This window comes from Mustelus asterias, chromosome 9 (genome assembly GCF_964213995.1).
Source record: "Mustelus asterias chromosome 9, sMusAst1.hap1.1, whole genome shotgun sequence".
NCBI lineage: Eukaryota > Metazoa > Chordata > Chondrichthyes > Carcharhiniformes > Triakidae > Mustelus > Mustelus asterias.
Window position 1 is genome coordinate 89174028 of NC_135809.1, and position 16381 is coordinate 89190408.

The window sequence follows — 16381 nt, forward strand, 5'->3', positions numbered from 1 at the left end:
TTTTATCATTTACGTTTACATTTTTCACATAATTAGAAATATGCTGAAATGGGAAATGGACCAATTGGTGGGAGAGCAACTGTGGTCAGAGGGATAGAGATAGCTAGCACTTGATTTATTTAGTGCTACTATAATTTTAAAAATCAGCAATTGAATTTTGAAACTAAATAATTTAAGTGGGGAAATCGAGAGTGATTAAGAAAGAAGATTGGATGAGAGCCTCTGAGGATAATACTTCACCCACAAACCCCACTGTCAAATGTTGTCCGCAGCCAATGATGCTTATAACAAGCCCCATAATCCACTTGTCTCTTACCTTCTGACCCAAAAAGAAAAAAAGATGGAAAAATACAAGAAGGAACATAGAAAATATGAGCAGGAGTTGGCGAGTTGGCCTTTTGAGCATGCTCCACCATTCATTATGATCATGGCTAATTATCTGACTCAATAGTCTGATTCCACCTCCCATTCTCCACCCCCCACCCCCCCACTACCACCACCAACCCTAACCCCCCCGCCTTATCCTTTGATCCCTTTTGTTCCAAGAACTGTATCTAACTCTTTCTTGACCTCAGTTGCTTTCTGTGGTAATGAATTCTAAAGGCTCACCACTCCCTGGGGTGAAAGAATTTCTCCTCATTTCAGTCCTAAAAGGTTTACCCTGTATCCTTAGACTATAGCCCCTGGTTCTGGATGCTCCCACCATCGGGAACATCCTGCATCTGCTCTGTCTAGTCCTGTTAGAAATTTATAGATTTATGAGATTCTCCCCTCAATCTTCTGAACTCCAGCGAATGTAATCCTAACCAACTCCATCGCTCCTCATACATCAGTCCTGCCATCCCAGGAATCAATCTGGTAAACCTTCCCATGCCCTCTATAATAAGAACATCCTTCCTCATGGGTGTGAGTGCTGCATGTGGGCTACCTGCACACTTACCCTGCGCTAGCAAAAATTGCTAGAAGTAGGAATGGGTGCAGGAATTCCAAATCGGGACACTCTTACCATTTTTAATGGCAATATTGTCCCTGCTCAGCAAAAATCCAGGCCCTAGTCTTTGGTTTATCTAACCTGAGAGTGTTGCATGCAGCATTAACAACAGGCTTTATATACCTAACATCTTTAACATGCCAAGCATGTCCCAAGGTGCCTCACAAGAGAGTATGAAAAAGATTACCACTAAGTCAGGCAAAGAGATTGTGCAAGCTTTTGGTGACAAAGAGTAAGTATTAAAGAGAGGGAGGCAGAGAGATTTAGGAAGGGAATTTCAGAGTTTGGAGCCTAGGCAGCTGAAGACCAATTGAAGGGTACTGAAAATTGGGATGAATCCAGTGGCAATGTGAAGGTTAGTATACTTCAACTGTTTAGTACCTTGCATGAAATTATTTGGTGATTCATGTGGGAATGGTTTATCCCTGCATTTAACCCGAAGTGTGCAACTGGGCAGTGTAAAGGGAGGTTAACTTTCCATCTAATCAGTACTGTCCTGGGAATGCTTGATGATGTGGATGGAACTTCATTGTGCACCTGCTCCATCTTCTGCTTGACCTGAGAGTGGTAATGTGAAGTAATCTGCAAGGAGGCAAGGGCTTGGTTCTGATTGTTGATGCCTGCATTAAGAACTCTGACTTTGTGAGGAGAAACAATTTAAAAGATAAAGTTCTCCTTGCTTGTGTGTTTTTTTTTAAAAACACTTAGCACAGGGAGATATTGATGAATTTTAAATGATCTCCCCTTTTCCAAAGAACCTCACCATTACTGCTGCATGTTACAGCTTCTCTGATAACTGCTCAGACTCCAGAATATGCCCTTGTCTCGCCATCTCCTGCCAATCCCTGCCTCGTTACTTTGATCCCAGTGTAATTTTCTCAGGATCAATTTTGAATTGCAAATGCAGCTCAGCAGCAGTTCATGAGTGTCTACTTGTTAAATATCGCTCTGTCACGTTACAGTAAGAAGTGTGAATGCAGCTGCGCCACAGTTCCCAGATCTGTCAGAAGCAGAACACTCCTTATTCTGGGTGGGGTTCCCAGCTCAGCTCGGCTGAGTTCAGTTTAACTTGCAGAGTCTGCTTGGATCAAATTGCAACCACAAAGAGTCCACTGGATTTTGTTTTATTTATTTGTTCAGTGGGTTTATTCTGAATGAGGGCAGGCTTATAGCTCAAATGTGGGAAGCATTCAGAAATGTGATGGTCCAGGGGTTAAATGACAAGTCAATTAACTGATTAAATCCAACATATGGGGTAAATAGAAAAAGACTTTCATGACTTTAATATCCAGGACTGGATAATAAATATTACAGGAGAAAGGTGTTCAGGAAACGCAGGGAAGGAGGGGGGAGGAGGGTGGATGAAGCACAATATTGTTTTGCTGGAGATGTTAAAGAATTGTGATACTTTTAGCAAAGATCTCCCATATAGACTTACTTATTGAAGGACTGTGTTAAGTATTCCCCCTCTTTTGCTGTGTAACATTGTAAATAAAAATTAATTAAAGAAAATTGAAGGGAGGTGGATGTAGTGAGGTGCTCCTTTGTTGGGGTCGGGTGGGGGGGAACAGTTATCAGGGTCACATGACCCATCAAGCCAATCAGGGAGAGGTTTGTTTGGCAGTTGGGAGTCTGGAAGTCGCTGAGTTTACAAACTTACTTATCGCTGTCCTATGTATGTAGTTGTTTATCACAAATACACTTCCTGTTCGTATATCTATCTTGTTGCTCGTCAATTCCTCGCAGTTATTACAGTGAGAAAGCTAATACTGTGTCGCATGTAGATGACAAATAGGAAGGGATCAAGAAAAGATCCTTGGAGGACAGGAGAGGTCACTGTATGGGAATGGGAAGAGAAACCATTGATTCTCCGGCTACAAGTAGATAAGAATAGAACGAGGAGGGTGCATTCCCTCCAGCTGGATGACTGGAAAGACATTGGAGGAAGATGATGTGGTCAAACGCTTCATGCAGGTCAAGAAGGACAAGGAGAGAGAGTTTCTCTTTGTCACAGTCACCGAGGATGTTATTTGTGAATTTGATAGCCATTGCAGAACTGAGTTGGGTGCAGAAATCTGTTTGCGTGATTCAGACATGGAGTTTAGGGAAGGATGGGCATGTGTTTGGGAGACAACAACACCCTGAAGGACTTGGAGAGGAAATGGAGATGTAGATGGCGTGGTAGTTTACAAGGATAGTGGAGTTAGGGGTTGGTTTGCTGAGGTAATTGTGGATGGTAGAGATTTGTGGGACAGCAGCTGAAGGGAGAATCATTAACAAAATCAGCTAGCATCGCAGGTCCGTGGAAATAGAGTCAATGGAGCAGGCGGTGGGTCTCAAACAAGATGAGCTCAGCATGAGGAGAGATGGAGGAGAACCTAGAAAAAGATGTGAGTTCAGGGTTTGGAGAGGAGGAGCTATGAAGGGGGGCACGATCTCAGTAAAGTATTTGACTCTCACTTGGCTGCTGGTCAGATTATGCTTGAGGCAGATGTTTGTTTCCTGGTGTGAGATGCAATGTCTTGAGTCCCATTGGTCATCTGCTTTCAAATAGACTTTTCTTGCGTGTGAGTGCTGACAAACTATTCCACCAAGTGGCATCAGAGCCCAATTCTTTCTTCACCTGATGTCCATATGCACATATTTATCAGCAGGGATCTGAAGAGAGTTGTAGTTTCCGAACTGCTGACCTGGCTGAGGGCCAGGCAGAGATTGAATTTAGGACTCTGTGGATTGTGTGACTCAATGCTTGGCCTGGGGAGTGAATCATTAGAGGAGAAAACAGGATACATGCTTATTGCTGACAGTAAATTCAGGCACTCTCTCTGTCAACGTCAGTAAACCAATTAGATATGCTATTAACAAAGTGGATTATTTTCATCTGATTCGAGCACTATCCCAAAGATCATCTATTTCCAGCTCCATAACATCACATCTCTAACTCTTTAGACTTCTGAAATCCTGATCTATGTTTCTGTTCAAGGTTAGATTCAACTATTCCTCTGCTTACCTGACCAGACCCTCATCCTCTGCACTCTGTAAACTTCAGTTAATCCAAAATTGCCCTGTCCTTTCCACACTAAATCTTGCCTGTCATTGCTAGACTGTGATCCTGGGCCTCCAACACTCCAATTGTAAGATTCTCAGCATTGTACTTTTATCTCTTCATGGCCACAGCTCTCGCCTTCTCTTCTAGTCCTATAACTGCCCTACCTCCCCCATCCCCTGAATCCTCTACTGAACTATCCATTTCCTTTGATTCTGGCCCCAAATCCATCCTCTGTGGTTGGAAGCTGTAAATTCATTCCTCTAAGCCCCAAGATCTGGAATTCACTCCCTAAACCACTCCCAACTTCCTCTCCTCCTTTAAGATCCTACCTAAAACCCACACTTTGATCAAGCATTTCTTGATGCTTCCTGATATCTTATCCTTTGGCTTAGTCTTTTTTTTCTGATTATATCTTCGTAAAATTTCTTTTTCTATGTTAAGGGGTATATAATATAGTAAATTAAGTTATCGCTTTGGTTAGATCAGTGTGTAGGGACAATTTATTAGCATCCTTTGCATTTGTTTGTCTTGTTAGCCACACACACTAACTCAGTTGTTAAAACCCCTAAGCCTTCAGCTCCTGAGAGGCTGGGCCTGTATCTGAACGCCCACACAGAGCTGGACTGCAGCTTGATTAGTCAGAGTCATCATTTTAAGGTTTTTATTATTTGTCTTGAAGCAGCCACACCCAATGCACTGCATTGATTCCAAGCATGACACACCTCACCTGCAAAATTCTGTTCCTGTTAGTCTTAGTATAATTTCAAACTTTAGATTTATTTATCTATTCAGTTGTATTGGTTTATACCTTTGCTATGTCGCTACCCCGCATATGTGCTGTGGTGTGCCTGTGTTCTCCTCTTCGAGGCTGGATGAGAAAATGGAAGCTCATTATGCTGGGCATGTAAAGTTGGCTTATAGGAAAGCAGAAGCAAGTGGCAAAGTAAGTATAAATAAGATTGTCTTTGTTATTTCAATTATTGCAGTGAGCTACCTTAGAAACAGGATTTTGCAGTGGCGATAGCAGTGAGTTTTGAGGCAACGTTGGTTTTATGCATCAGTGTCACTAAGCCCTGATTCCATTTTGTGCAGAAAAAGAATTTGCATTCATAAAACACCTTTCACAACCTCAGGACATCCCAAAGTGCTTTACAACCAGTGAAATGTAGTCATTGCTCTGTAGGGCAGCCAATATATACAGAACAAAGCCCCCAACTCCAATGTGATAATGAAACTAATGATCTGCTTTTAAGTGTTGATGGAAGGATAAATATTGGCCAGAACACAGGGAAAACTCTCCACGGGATCTTTTGCATCCACCTGAGAAGGCATTTAGGACCCCGTTTCCTCAGAGAAATGGTACCCCCGTACGTGCAGTCCTCCCTTAGAATTACAATGGAGTGAGTGTAAGCCGAGATTCTGTGCTCAGGTCTCTGGAATGAAACTTTGATTCACCAGCAAAAGGTACCACGGAACTGTGGCTGATATTGTAATGTTGCAGTGTGTTCAGCAGACAATCGGGTGGGAACAGTTGCTGTGGCAGCAAATGCAACAGCAATGCAAATTGAGTCTAGTCAGTGTACATAGGGTTGGATATTTATCTTTGAGACAACTACTAATGGCAGGACTGCCAAACATTGGCATCAGCACTGCTTTCAGAGGGCTAAGCGACTACTCGGAATAATAGATCTCACACTGACCTCTGATCCTGGGGGCAGTATTAGTACCTTCAATCCATACACAGGGTCCCAACCCAGTCAGCGTTCCCAAGCTGATCCAAGCTACTTGACCATCAGCATTGATCATTCCAGGTTGCCTGAGCTCTCGGCCGAATATGCTTCATTAAAATGCATTGACCTGAAACGTTAGCCCTGTCTCTTTTCCCCCATAGATGCTGCTCAGTATTTCTAGCATGTTCTTTTTATTTCAGATTTCCAGTATCTGCAGTATTTTAGATGTTGGAGATTGATTTAGGGTCCTGTAACCTGGGCAATGGCACAGCCCAGAGCCCCAATTGGATTCAGTCCCCAAACTGCACCTTTACACAGGGTCCCCACAAGGTAAACTCTGTCCCTGTGTCTTACGTTGGATTTTTTGATTTAGATTTAGCCCAAACCAGTGGAATGAGTATCTTCTGTCTACTGATTGTACTGTGGTAGTTCATGGAGCCCTGTCTCTTCACCTTGCCGCCTGCTTGTGAAGTGGTGCCACTCAAACTATATATAACCAATGTCTGAGTCTTTCTCTCTTTCTAATGGAAACAGATACCTATGGTCTTTTGTGGTCAGTGGCTAATTACCTTACTAACTGTGAAGGTCCAAATTCAAATGCATTTAGACCATTAGACCTCAGTCAGGTTCTGAGAAGGCAGTATCCACATTACAAAATAAATGAGCAATCATTTGACAATGAATTTGTATTGCATAATTAATCTTGGACAGATATCTTAGTGATAAGCCATAAGAGAGGTTGCTGCGAGAGATACGAATCATACACTCATGACTCAATACGTGCTATGCCATGTATAAAGATGTTCTATGGTGCTGATTGGTATTGAACAGTTGGTCTGGTTTTTGATGATCTGAGCTGGGACAGCAGTTCGTGCTCTGTAGTTGACTTGCAACAGGAAAATAATCCATTCACTTCTACTGAAAGGGAACATGTGAATGTTAGACTGGATTGGACTTTGGCAGGATATTTGACTGTGGAGACACCACAACAATGATAACTTGGGTCTCGTACCTAAAGGCCATTAGTGTTTGTGGAACCGAATGACAAGAAGAATCAGGAATTCCCGGAAAACTGGATCAGAAAATAACAGCCTGCTTATCTATTGCTTTCTTTCGTGAAACAAATATGTAGCTCTTTTTACATAATTTCGGTACTTTAAAAAGTACTAAGGGCTCCAAAGGGTTAATTAAGGATTTGATCATCAGTTCATTAACATCCACCACCAAGTGCTGGTATTAAAATGGTTATACACAGCAAATAAATTTCCCTGAGGAGCTGTATCCAGGCATCAAATTACCCAGACAGAGAGATGAGGTGAAAGTGGACTGTGTAGACTTTATTAAATCATCTTTAGCTACTTGTCATCAGAAAAAGGTTCAATTCAAGATTTGCACTGGGAAGGAGCTAGAGTTTTCTGGAGGGATGTTTCTGGTCAAATGAGGTTTGTGTTGTGTTTTTGGTCAGACGAGGCTGGTGTGTGTTTGGGTCAGACGAGGCTGGTGTGTGTTTGGGTCAGACGAGGCTGGTGTGTGTTTGGGTCAGACGAGGCTGGTGTGTGTTTGGGTCAGACGAGGCTGGTGTGTGTTTGCGTCAGACGAGGCTGGTGTTAGTTTGGGTCAGACGAGTTTTGCGTTGTTAGTTTGGGTCAGACGAGGTTTGCGTTGTTAGTTTGGGTCAGACGAGGTTTGCGTTGTTAGTTTGGGTCAGACGAGGTTTGCGTTGTTAGTTTGGGTCAGACGAGGTTTGCGTTGTTAGTTTGGGTCAGACGAGGCTGGTGTGTGTTTGGGTCAGACGAGGCTGGTGTTGTTAATTTGGGTCAGACGAGGTTTGCGTTGTTAGTTTGGGTCAGACGAGGTTTGCGTTGTGTGTTCAGGTCAGGCTGCGCCTTCAGGTCAGGTGAGGCTGTTGTGCGTCTTGGGTTATACGAGGTTTGTGTTTGTATGTTCAGGTCAGATGAGGTTTGTGCTGTGCTTAGGGCTGGGAGTAATTTGTACTCTTCAGTAGCAGCTGAAAGGGCAGGGAGCATAATGCATAGTGACACAATCAGGTTGGCTGTGAAGCAGACAGGCAGTGAAACCATTGTTGCAGGACTGAGAGCTGCTATGCACCTGATGAAGATCCATTTTAAAAAACAAAAATAACCTAGAAGACCAACAATGATTCATAACATTAATCAGAGCAGGAAAAGGTCATGTGGCCCCTTGAGCCTGCTCTGCCATTCAATAAGATCATAAGACGTAGGAGGAGGCCTTTACTTTTTTGAGTCTGCTCCAGCATTCAGTAAGGCCATGATGGATCTGACTGTGGCCTTAACTCAACCTTTCTTTCTGCCCATTCCCCCATAGCTCTGGATTCCCTTATAGATCAAAAATGGGTCTAACACGGGCTTGAATATATTAAATGACCCAGCCTCCACTGTTCTCTGGAAAATTCCAGAGATTAACAACCCTCTGAGAGAAGAAATTTCTCCGAATCTCTACCTTGAATGAGAGGCCCCTTATTTTTAATTTATGTCCCCTACTTTCTAGATTCCCCCAGGATGGATAACATCCTCTCAGCATTTATCCTAAAACCCCTTCAGAACCTTTTTTCATTTTGTTGTTTTCGTTTTCAAAGAGAGATAAGGAGCAGACAAACAAAATCCAATAAAATACAATGAAGCAGCCCCCCCACAGTAAACAAGCAAACAGACAAAAGCTATGCAAAAAATTTAAAAGTCAACAGTAATTAACTGTTTAAAGAAAGAAACAAAAGACTACCATTTAAATTTATCATTAGATCCTCTTATAATTAAATTTCTCCAAATATAGAAATTACATCAAGTCTTCTAACCAGTATGAAACAGTGGGTGGCATGGGGGACTTCCAAATTAATAGAATTACGGGCTATAAGTGAAGCAAATGCAATTATGTCTGCCTCAATCTTATGAAGACTGGCCAGTTCAGATGGGACTCCAAATATGGCTTTCAAAGGACAAAGTTACAAGTCAATATCTAGAGCTTCATAAACGGATGACCAAAAATCGGCTTAAAGTATGACCAGAACATGTGGTTATGGTCTGCAGGGGCAAGTGAACACTTGCTGCATTTGTTGTTTGTGTTTGAAAAAAATTGCTAATCCTGTCCTTGGTGAAGTGAATTCTGTGCAAAACTTTAATTTGAATTTAGCTTAATCAAGCACAGGAGGATCTGGAGTTGACCCTGAGAAGCCTCTGTTTCCCAGTCATTTCTTATTTTGTAAAGAGGAGGAAAGGGTCCAGAGGATAACGTGAGTTCATACAGTTTTGAGATAAGACCTAGGGAGACTGGGGCAGTAGTAATGTGTTGAGGTAGTTGAGGAAAGGTTGAGCAATGAAAGTGAACAAAACGACAGACTTGAAAATAGCAGTGAAGATTAGATTGAGGCAGATTAAATTTGGTTGTAAGTTCACAAACTCCCAAAGGTCCCATCTACAAACAAATGAGTAAAATGTTCAAGTCCCCTCTCCCTCCACAAGACAAACGAGTCAAGCATGGAAGGCAAGAATAAGCGATTTGTTACAAATAGGAAGTGATAAGTTTAAAATGTTGACAAAATTGTTTCCATATTTTTAAAGTAGAGATCACAACAGTGTTTAATGTGTATTTTAAAGGAGATAAGGATAACGGGGCACAAATTAAGGCAGGAAAAGAGGATGAGCAACAGGGGTGTGATTCCATAAAACACCAGTTTATACTTGGATCGTGACACCATATAAAAATATTACAAAACTTCTTTATGCAGAGAATTGTTTGGATTTGGAATGAGCTACCGGGAAGAATGGTGGAGGTGGTTTCCATAGGAAGTTTCAAAAGAGAGCTGGATACATATTTGAAAGTGATTAATTTAGAGGGCTGGAGAATGGGACCAACTGGATAGCTCTTTTGGAAGCCAGTGCAGACACAATGGGTTGAATGGTCTCCTTTTGTGCTGTAAAATTCTTTGATTCTATGAATATTGGCTGCCCAATAATACTACAGTAAATTAGGTAGTGCTAGCCCATCATCCCATCTCCCTCTCTGAAATATCACTCTACAGGTTCTAGTTGTCTTGTTTGCCCAGATAAATGTTGATATTGGCTTGTTTGCCATAGCAAAAAATGATTTTGGTAAAAAGATAGGAAGACATTGAAAAAGAAAGAAGAACCTGGGCAGGATGTTCATTTTCACACATTGAATTCTGCCAGCTAAGGAAAGAGACTAACTATCCCAGTGCTGTAAATCCACCCTAATTTTGGTGACCTAGTTTGTAAAATTTGTTTTATGAAGAGATGCAAGACAGTGTGTTATGTTCACAGCTAAGTAGTGAAAAGCAGCAACGGAAATATGGATCGGCAAAGCTCCTGGGGAGATATGCTTGACTATAGAATTGATTGGGAAACATTCACTTTTTTTGATATTCAATTTCTACCCAGAGAGTGAGCCAAAGGTGCTGAGAATATTCATTATGTTGCCAACATCAGCAGTAGGGTTAGTAATATATCATAAAAGGTCATCAGCATATAAGGGCACACGGTGTTCTACACTATCTCAGTGGATGCCCTGTAATGGCATTGATAACTTTAAGGCTATGGACAGGGGTTCTATTGCCAAAGCAAAAAGGAGTGGAGACAAAAGCCATCCTTGATGGGTTCCTCTTGATGAGGGAAGTATTTTGAGTAAAGAGAGTTAGTGTGTACACTTGCAGTAGGGAAGACATAGAGAAGGCAAATCCATTAAATACATTTTGGACTAAAATCAAAATTTCCCAAAATTATAAACAAATACTTCCTCTCCAAACGGGCAAAAGCCCCCTCTTTATCTAGAGAGTCAACAATTTCAGGGTTGGTTGAGGTGGTTGGGATAATATAATTTCAAGAAGATGGCCTACATTTGAAAATAATTGGCACCCCTTAGCAAAGCTAGTTTGATCTTTAGATGTTATACCAAGAAGACAAGACTCCAAATGGCATGCTTAATACCTTAGCTAACAGTTTAAACTCTGCATTTAAAAGAGAGAGGCCCATATGAGCCGCTTTCCTCAGGGTCCATGTCTTTTTTGAGTACAAGGGAAATGGAAGCTTGAGTCAATGTTGGGGGCAAAGAACCTTGAGACAGTGAGTCATTAAACATTTCTAATAGGGAGGAAGTTAAGTAGAGAGCTTTTTTATAAAAGTAATTGGAAAGCTGTCAGGGCCTGGGGCCTTGCCACTTTGCATCAACTTAATACAGTTTGTTATCTCATCTAGACTCAGAATTGTCCAAATCTATGCTCATGTCCACATCCACAGATGGAATGTCCAAAGCCATTGCCAAGCCGTCAGACAGGGGTTCTCATTTATAAAGGTTGCAATAAAAATAAGTAAAGTTGAATTAATATCAGAGGGGTCAGTAGTAAGGGTATGAGAGGAGTCGTAGACCTGGGAGATAAACTGAGAAACAGACTGGCGCCTGAGTTGGTGGATCAGAAGGCAACCAGCTTTGTACCTGTATTCATAAAACCTCCCCCTTGATCGTTGTAACATATACGTCAAACTGAGTCAGAAGCTTTAGCCTGTCTGCATATAACTCAGGAGTGGGATGTAATGTAATATTGATGATCTTGTTCTAAAATTGAATCCACCAATTCTTGTTGTTTTCATTTTCTTTGTTTGATAATATATGCAGTGTAAGAAATTATATTCCCCCGGAGAACCACTTTGAGGGTCTCCCATTGTAGTGAAAAGGTGGTGGGATCATCATTATTTGTTTTGATAAAAACATCTACAAATCTTTGTCAGATAATAAGGTTGTATTGAATCTGCATGGAGACTGGCCTTTAGTTTTGGAGGTAAGAGCCAAGTAAGGAGTGTGGGGCGCATGGTATAATATAACTATGGCAGAATGCTCAAATGTTTTAACTGTGGGAAGGAGGGCTCTATCTTTAAAAAAAATGTAATAAATGCGTGAGTAAGCATGGTGGACATGAGAGACATAGGAGAAGTCCCTTGTGGCTGGGTGGAGAAAACGCCAAGGACCAACATAACCAGTCATAAATGTAGAGAGAGCCTTAGACACACCGGAAGGGGTGAAAGTATTTGGAGTTGAGCGGTCCAGCCTTAGATCTATGACATGGTTTAGATCCCCTCCGAAAGTAAGATGGTGGGTGTCTAGATTGGGAAGGGAGGATGTAATAAATTTTGTATCATCCTGATTAAGAACAGACATTCACCAACACTATTGGGGGCTTGAAAAAGTGTGCCACTAACTATTGTGTAACATCCTCCAGGATCTGAGATTATGTTTAAGGGGGAGAACTGTATTCTTTTGCCCCCCCGCGCAGCTTTACTGTTATAGTTGGAATGAGACATTTGGACAACCCATGCTTTACGTGTGATTATTAATGCAAAGGTGCATCGCCTGAAGGAATGCAATATCGGTGTTAAGGCTCTTGGGATGTGAAAGCACTTTAGAACATTTTCGCGTTCTAAAACCCCTAACATTCTATGGAACTAGTTTGACTGAGAGCCCTGTACCACCCTGACCATCTGAGCTAGTCACGTGTATAAAAAGGCTTTACAAACGGATCAGTAAAATGAAAGAAAAGGAAAACAAGACTGAAAGGATCCATTCCAAAATGAGAATAGCCAAATACAAAAAGATCTTTGGTTACTGTCAATGTTAAAAAATTCCTCCCCCACCCTCCATCTCTGGAACAATCTCCACCCTCCCAAACCCTAGAACAAAAACCAAGCAGTGTGATAATAAATCTTTAACTAAATAAAACTGTAAATCAAATCCTAAACTTGCCATTATATACAAGATGAGCAACAGGTATTCAATCTTACATAGCATCCATTGACTAAACAACCTCATTAATGGAGTGTGCCCCCGACATTTTTTAAAATTCATTTGTGGGACATGGGCGTCGCTGACTGGCCAGCATTTATTGCCCATCCCTAGTTGCCCTTGAGAAGGTGGTGGTGAGCTGCCTTCTTGAATTGCTGCTGTCCGTGTTCTGTGGGTTGTCCCACAATGCCATTAGGGAGGGAATTCCAAGATTTTGACCGAGCGACTGCAAAGGAACGGTGATATATTTCCAAGTCAGGATGGTGAGTGGCTTGGGGGGGACTTGCAGGTGGTGGTATTCCCATGTATCTGCTGCCCTTGTCCTTCCAGATGGAAATGGTCATGGGTTTGGAAGGTACTGTCTAAGGATCTTTGGTGAATTGCTGCAGTGCATCTTGTAGATAGTGCACACTGCTGCCACTGAGCGCCGGTGGTGGAGGGAGTGGATGTTTGTAGATGAGGTGCCAATCAAGTGGGCTGCTTTGTCCTGGATGGTGTCAAGCTTTTTGAGTGTTGTTGGAGCTGCACCCATCCAGGCAATGGGGAGCATTCCATCACACTCCTGACTTATGCCTTGTAGATGGTGGATAAGCTTTGGGGAGTCAGAAGATGAGTTACTCGCCACAGTATTCCTAGCCTCTGACCTGCTTTTGTAGCCACTGTGTTTACGTGGTGAGTCCAGTTGAGTTTCTGGTCAATGATAACCCCAAAGATGTTGACAGTGGGGTATTCAGTGATGGTTACACAATTGAATGTGAAGGGGCATATGAACTATGTTATGTAATACACCATTGAAAAGTTGCTTGTTATAGTCACATAATAAGAACTCTAATACAGTCAAACATGCCCTTAATTTTGAGCATAATAACTGACCAATATAGACATTAAAGTACAAGATAAACAAAATATAAACTAACCGTTATCTTGGTAAGATTGGGATTGCGGTTAAACTAGGCTGTGCCTAACATTTTGGCTGAATCGGGATAGTCTAATATTCTGTCCATAATTGAAAGAATCAGTCCAAAATGTCCTCGTAGTAATGGGGATATACAGCATTAAATTTCCATGAAAATATAAATCCAAAAGTCTGGTGTTGTCATTCCCTATAGGCAAAATATGGCCGGAGATGAAAAACAGGTCAGCAAATCCACATTTGACAGGTCCATCTTTAGCAACCCCGAGTGTAAACTACAAAATCCAGATATTAAAAACCATAATTTTCAGTCATTACTCCCATAGAATCCACCGAGGCATCAAATAGTTACCCAGTCAAGAATTAAGTATACATCGCTGAAGAAAAAAATCTGCCTCGTCTGTGTCAAAGAAGTGATCTTCTCCGTTAAGTGTGATGTGGAGACAGGCAGGGTGAATCAACCTAACGCTTACTCCTTTCTTGTACAACATGGCCTTGATGTTGTTAACTGTTGCTCACCTCCTTGCCAGACCCCACTGATGTCCTGGTAAAACCTGATTGGTTGGCTTTGGTAAGTGACATTGTGGTGCTCCTTTGTCCACCGAAGAACAAATTCCTTCTCCTTGTAGTGGTGGAACCGTGCCACAATGGCTCGCGGGGGTCGTCTGGGTGAGGTTTTAGTCAGAGGGTACAGCAGGCTCTGTCTAGCACCAGACGTTTGGGAAGAGTCTCCTCACCCACCACCTCTTTGAATAAATCCAACATCGGGTGGCATGGTGGCACAGTGTTTAGAATTGCTGCCTCTCAGCGCCAAGTACCTGGATTCAATTCTGACCTTGGGTGACTGTGAGGAGTTTGCATGTTCTCTCCATGACTGCGTGGGTTTCCTCCCACATTTCAAAGATGTGGAGGTTAGGTGCATTGGCAGGGTTATGGGGATAGGGTGGGGGTGGGATGCTCTTTCAGAGGGTCAGTGCAGACTCGAAGGGCCGTCTCCTGCACTGTAGGATTATTCTATGAAACAGTGTGGGATTCAGACCTCTGTTCCCTCTGGTAGTTCAATAATGCGTAGGTTTTGTTGTCTTGACTGGTTTTCCAAGTCATCGACTTTAACCCGCAGCGACAAGCTCTCTTTAATCACCGCAGTCAACTTGGACTCCAACATACAGATCGCTGTGATCTGAGAGGACTGGCTCAATGTTGGTAAGGGTGTTAGTGTGAGAATCCACAGCCACACGAGTGGACAAGAACTTTGCTCAGTTTCAATCATCAAAGATGTAGGGGAAATGGTCGCCATCTTAGCTGAAGCTATCTCAGTGGGCATGTCCTTGTCTTTTAATTTTTCTCCGCCTGTGTGCTTTAAATTTTTAGACATGCTTGAGTAAACTTGATACCTGAGTGTTTAAGTTGGTGTTTGAGGTAACAAATAAAAATATATTGGCATAGTGAAAACTAACTTGCAAAAAATCGTTGGGAGAAGAACTTTGTGTTTGCTCTACATCACTCAAACATAAGCTCCCTTCAGAATCTTATGTTTCAATAAGATCACAGAATGCTTACAGCACAGAAAGAGCTTGTTCAACCCATCATGGCTGCATGGGCTGTCCTAAGGAACTCCTCCCTGTAGCCATGCACATTCTTCTTATTCAGGCATTAATCCAATTTCATCTTGAATGCCACAATTGAACCAACCTCCTCCACTTTCCAGATCGTAACACCTCACTACATAGAAAAAGATTTTCCTTACATTGCCATTGCTTTTTTAGCCAATTATTTTAAATCTGGTTCTCAATCCTTCCATCAAGGGGAACAACAGTTTTTCCCAACCTATTCTTCCAGACTCCTCGTGCTTTTGAAGACCTCTATTAAATTTCCTCTTGACCTTACCTTCTCCAAGGCAAACAGTTCCAGCCTCCCCAATCTGTCCACACAGCTGAGGATCCCCACCTATGGAGAACCATTCTTGTGAATCTTTTCTGCTCTCAATCTGTGACTTCACATCTTTCCTGAAGTGTGGTGCCCAGAAATGGATACAATACTCCAGTTGAGGTCAAACCAATATTCTGAAAAAGTTAAACCCAACTTCCTTACTCTTGAACTCTTATGCCGACATTGATAAAGCCTAGAATGCTGATTGCTTAATTAACCACTCTCTCAAGCTGTCCTGCCGCTTTCAATGACTTGTGCACATATTTGCCCAGGTCCATCTATTCTTGTGCCCCCTTTAGAATTGTACCCTTTATTTTATATTCTCTCTCCATATTCTTACTATAAATTAATCACTTTATACTTCTCTGCATTAAATTTCAGCTGTCACTTGTCCGCCCATTCGACGGACCTGCCCATGTCCTTTTGAAATTCTACATTATCGTTCTCACAGGTCGGAATGCTTCCAAATTTCATATCCTCAAATTTTGAAATTGTGCCAAGCACACCAAGGCTTAAGTTATTAATATAAATCAGTGACAACAAGGGTCCTAACATCGACCGCTGGGAACTACAAATATTTCTCAAGCCTGAAAAACATCCATGTTCCCTGTCACCCTGCCAATTTCATATCCATGTTGCTACTGTTCCTTTTATTGCATGAGCTAGCATTTTGCCCACAAGTCTGTTATGTGGAGTTTACCAAACCCCTTTTGGAAGTCCATGTACACCACATAACAGCATTGTCCTCATCAACCTTCTCTGTTACATCTTCAAAAAAATCAAGCAAGTTAGTCCAACATGATTTACCCATAACGAATCCATGCTGACTTTCCTTAATTAAGATGTGGAGATGCCGGCGTTGGACTGGGGTAAACACAGTAAGAAGTTTAACATTCACCACTGAAGTTAAACTGACCTGTAGTTGCAGGGCTTCTCTTTTTTTT

The 16381-nt window shown here is 42.0% G+C and overlaps 1 protein-coding gene across 7 annotated transcripts in view; it reads left to right on the forward strand.

The window, feature by feature from the left end:
- LOC144498799 (oxysterol-binding protein-related protein 5-like) overlaps positions 1 to 16381 on the forward strand; it is a 157911-nt gene that overhangs the window by 60456 nt on the left and 81074 nt on the right. The window contains exon 1 of one of the 7 annotated variants that reach the window (XM_078220484.1): positions 4740 to 4983. The exons of the other annotated variants lie outside the window; for them this stretch is intronic. Within the exon in view, the coding sequence (XP_078076610.1) occupies positions 4873 to 4983 (111 nt within the window). The 5' untranslated portion in view covers positions 4740 to 4872. Of the gene's footprint in view, positions 1 to 4739; positions 4984 to 16381 lie in introns of those variants that run through there. 7 annotated transcript variants of the gene reach the window in all.